This window comes from Anneissia japonica, unplaced genomic scaffold (genome assembly GCF_011630105.1).
Source record: "Anneissia japonica isolate Jap-2015-1 unplaced genomic scaffold, ASM1163010v1 scaffold296317_len2931_cov355_single, whole genome shotgun sequence".
Taxonomy (NCBI): domain Eukaryota; kingdom Metazoa; phylum Echinodermata; class Crinoidea; order Comatulida; family Comatulidae; genus Anneissia; species Anneissia japonica.
In genome coordinates, this window is record NW_022746272.1 from 1 (window position 1) to 2,931 (window position 2,931).

A 2,931-nucleotide genomic window follows, 5' to 3' on the forward strand; every position below is an offset into this window, starting at 1 on the left:
AAAAAAAAAAAAAAAAAAAAAAAAAAAAAAAAAAAAAAAAAAAAAAATCCCAAGCATTGCACAAAATGTGATTAACATTTAAAGTACAGCAAAATTGGGTTGGGAACACCAAGCCAAAATAGAAATAAATAAACAATAAAAAAGGCGATATTAAGAATTGGACCATGCAAAGTTAAGGAAAGCAATGCAATGTGCTTCAACTCAAAACATGTTACCTGGACTAGAATGTTAACCTCGTATGACCTAGTTGAGTTTTATTGTGCGAAATAGATAGTATTTCAGGAATATTCTCCACTCTGCACCTTTGATGAATTTTAATTGTTATACAGTAAGTATGCATCGAAATAGATAATTTGAGTTGGGTGATGAGTAAAAATTATTTCTAAAGCTTAAAGGTTATTCATTTATAAATTTTTTATGATTTATTTTTGGTTGTCTAATCCTATACTACATTTCTAGGCAGCGTTATGACTTAGCAGAAAAAGAAACAAGAAAGAGAACAAGTGGTGTTCCATCAAAATCAATCTTGACTTCAGAATATACAAAGTATGTATGTTAAAAATAATATTATAGTGTATATTTTAGTAACAGTTATCATATATTTCATAATAATAGTAAGCATAGTTGAAATAGTTTTGTGAAATGGATTGATTTTATTTACTGCCCCATTTACACTACCATGATATTAGAAATGAGTTGTCTACCCAACTTGAATTGAATCAACATTTCCAAAATATATCAGCAGTCGAAACAAGTTTGTGATTATGGGTTGTCATGAAAAGCGTACGAGACTCCAACCTGATGGGGTTGATGACACACCTTTGCTGTTTTATTGTACAACCAATGTCTTTTTTATCATACCTACTTGTTGAGGTGATTATCAAATAAAGTGAATTGAATTGAATTTATCTAATTTTAACATAAAAAATATATAATTTTAATACTGCTACTGTATTTTAATTTAGTTGCAATATAGGAAATATGAAATTTTTTTTTCTTTATATAAAATAAGAAATATTTACCATAATTTTCGGTTTTTCCTTAATTGTATTACGGATAACTGTATTTTATTTTTTTTGACAGACATGAGCATAGGAACTATAGGTTTCACTTCCTTGCTGTTGATGCTGTATCCTTTTTATAGTTCGAAAGTGTATAGACCTCAGAGAATAATTATTATTACTGTTTGATGTGAATACCTGGAAATTGACCTGATGAGGAAATATAAGATAGACTGATTTGCGAAAGGGAACATTATTTTGTGTCACTATGTCATGTTAGAGATGAAATACCATAAAACCTTGAATTGAAGCCCAATGGGCTTAATCTCAAGAAGAAGCCCATTTTGAATTGAAGCCCCTCTTCAGTTTGCAAAAATAGCCTCGAAAAGAAGCCCATGGGCTTCTTTTCGAGATAGTACAATCCATCCACTGTACATGAATTTCAAAGAAACAAAATATATTAAAAAAGCACATGGTTTTTACAGTATTTTAGGCGATTTAATACTGGTTAATACACTAAATGATACAGATTGATGTTACAGTGGCCCTATTTATAGTTTTAAGTAGTAATTCCCAAAATTTACAGTATTTATTTTGAAAAGAAGGCCCCTCTTTATTTGGCAAAAGGAGCCTTGAAAAGAAGCCCATCCAAAGTTCGCAAAAGAAAAAAGTAGCAGCCCAGGGCCTCAATTTGAGTTTCTACGGTATAGAAATGGAGATGTACAGTATGCACTAGTAAGGAGTCTATATTACAAGGAAAAAGACTTGAAAGGAAACAGATTGAAATTTTAAAGGTTTGATGATGAACTGAAGGAGGAAGGATAGTGAAAGTTACTGAAAAAGAAATGACAGAGGAAGTTGTGGTGGATTGATGATGAACTAGAGGATTAAAGACAGTGAAGAAAGTTACAGTATGGCGGATTGACAATGAACAGAAAACAGTAAAAGTTGAGCAAGTTTGATAATGAACTGAAGGCGAAAAGACATTGAAATTGATATCTGCTTGATAGTGTTCGCTGTTAAAGAGTGAGGAAAATCTTTGAAAGTTGGGAGGAAGAACTAAAGGAGGAAAGACAATGAATTTTGGAAAGTGTTCAATTGATGGTGTTCATGAGGAAGGAAAACTGGGAAAGCTGGGAAGATTGATGATGAACTAAAGGAGGAAAGACAATGAAAGTTGGAAAGTGTCCCATTGATGATGGTCATGAGGGAGGAAAAACTGTGATAGTTAGGATGATTGATAATGAACTGAAGGAGAATTGTTTATTTCGTATTAATTTCTTTAACGCTTACCTCAGTATGCAAGACACAAGCAGCTTGTTAATAACTACATTCTATATTACCCTGGGGCAACTAAACTTTTTCAGCGAGATACGTAAGTAATTATTGACTATACTTATAAAGTAAAAGTTGTCAAGCTAACTTGAGACATTTAACAGGTGAAGGGTATCTATAAACAAATTCCAATGGTTATTATATGTATATTATTGAACCTTAATACTGCATTACAGTTGCCCCCTCGTATCTAGGGTTCGCATTAATTTTTTAAGGCAGCATCTTATTCTATTGTCGTCATCAAATCACTACTGCTAGAAATTTATTCTAGGTCAAAGGATAAAACCGATATTAATGTGATCCATGAAAATCACCGCTTTCTGTGGAGTGATACAGATGAAGACGATAAAAACTGGGCAAAAACGCTAGCAAAGAAGTACTGGGATAAATTGTTCAAGGAGTATTGCATTTCTGACTTAAGTTGCTACAAAGAGAATAAGGTAATGTTTTTATTGTTCATGTAATGTATAACATTTGTTCTTAAGGATGATTTCTTAGTAAATTTATTTTGTATCTAATGAGCAGCTTTGATAACTGTGTTTACATGAATTATTGTATAAATCCACTAAAGAAATGATGTTCTATTTATGCAGTC

The 2,931-nt window shown here is 31.7% G+C and overlaps 1 protein-coding gene across 1 annotated transcript; it reads left to right on the forward strand.

Annotated features, from left to right (window-relative positions):
• Positions 1–444: 444 nt before the first annotated feature.
• On the forward strand, positions 445–2,923 carry LOC117120189 (protein FRA10AC1-like; the record flags this gene model as incomplete). Its single annotated transcript, XM_033265206.1, has 4 exons — positions 445–546; positions 1,084–1,129; positions 2,300–2,376; positions 2,608–2,923. Coding segments are annotated over 4 exons (418 nt in total), but the record flags the coding sequence as incomplete, so codon positions are not given.
• Between the last annotated feature and the right edge of the window lie 8 nt (positions 2,924–2,931).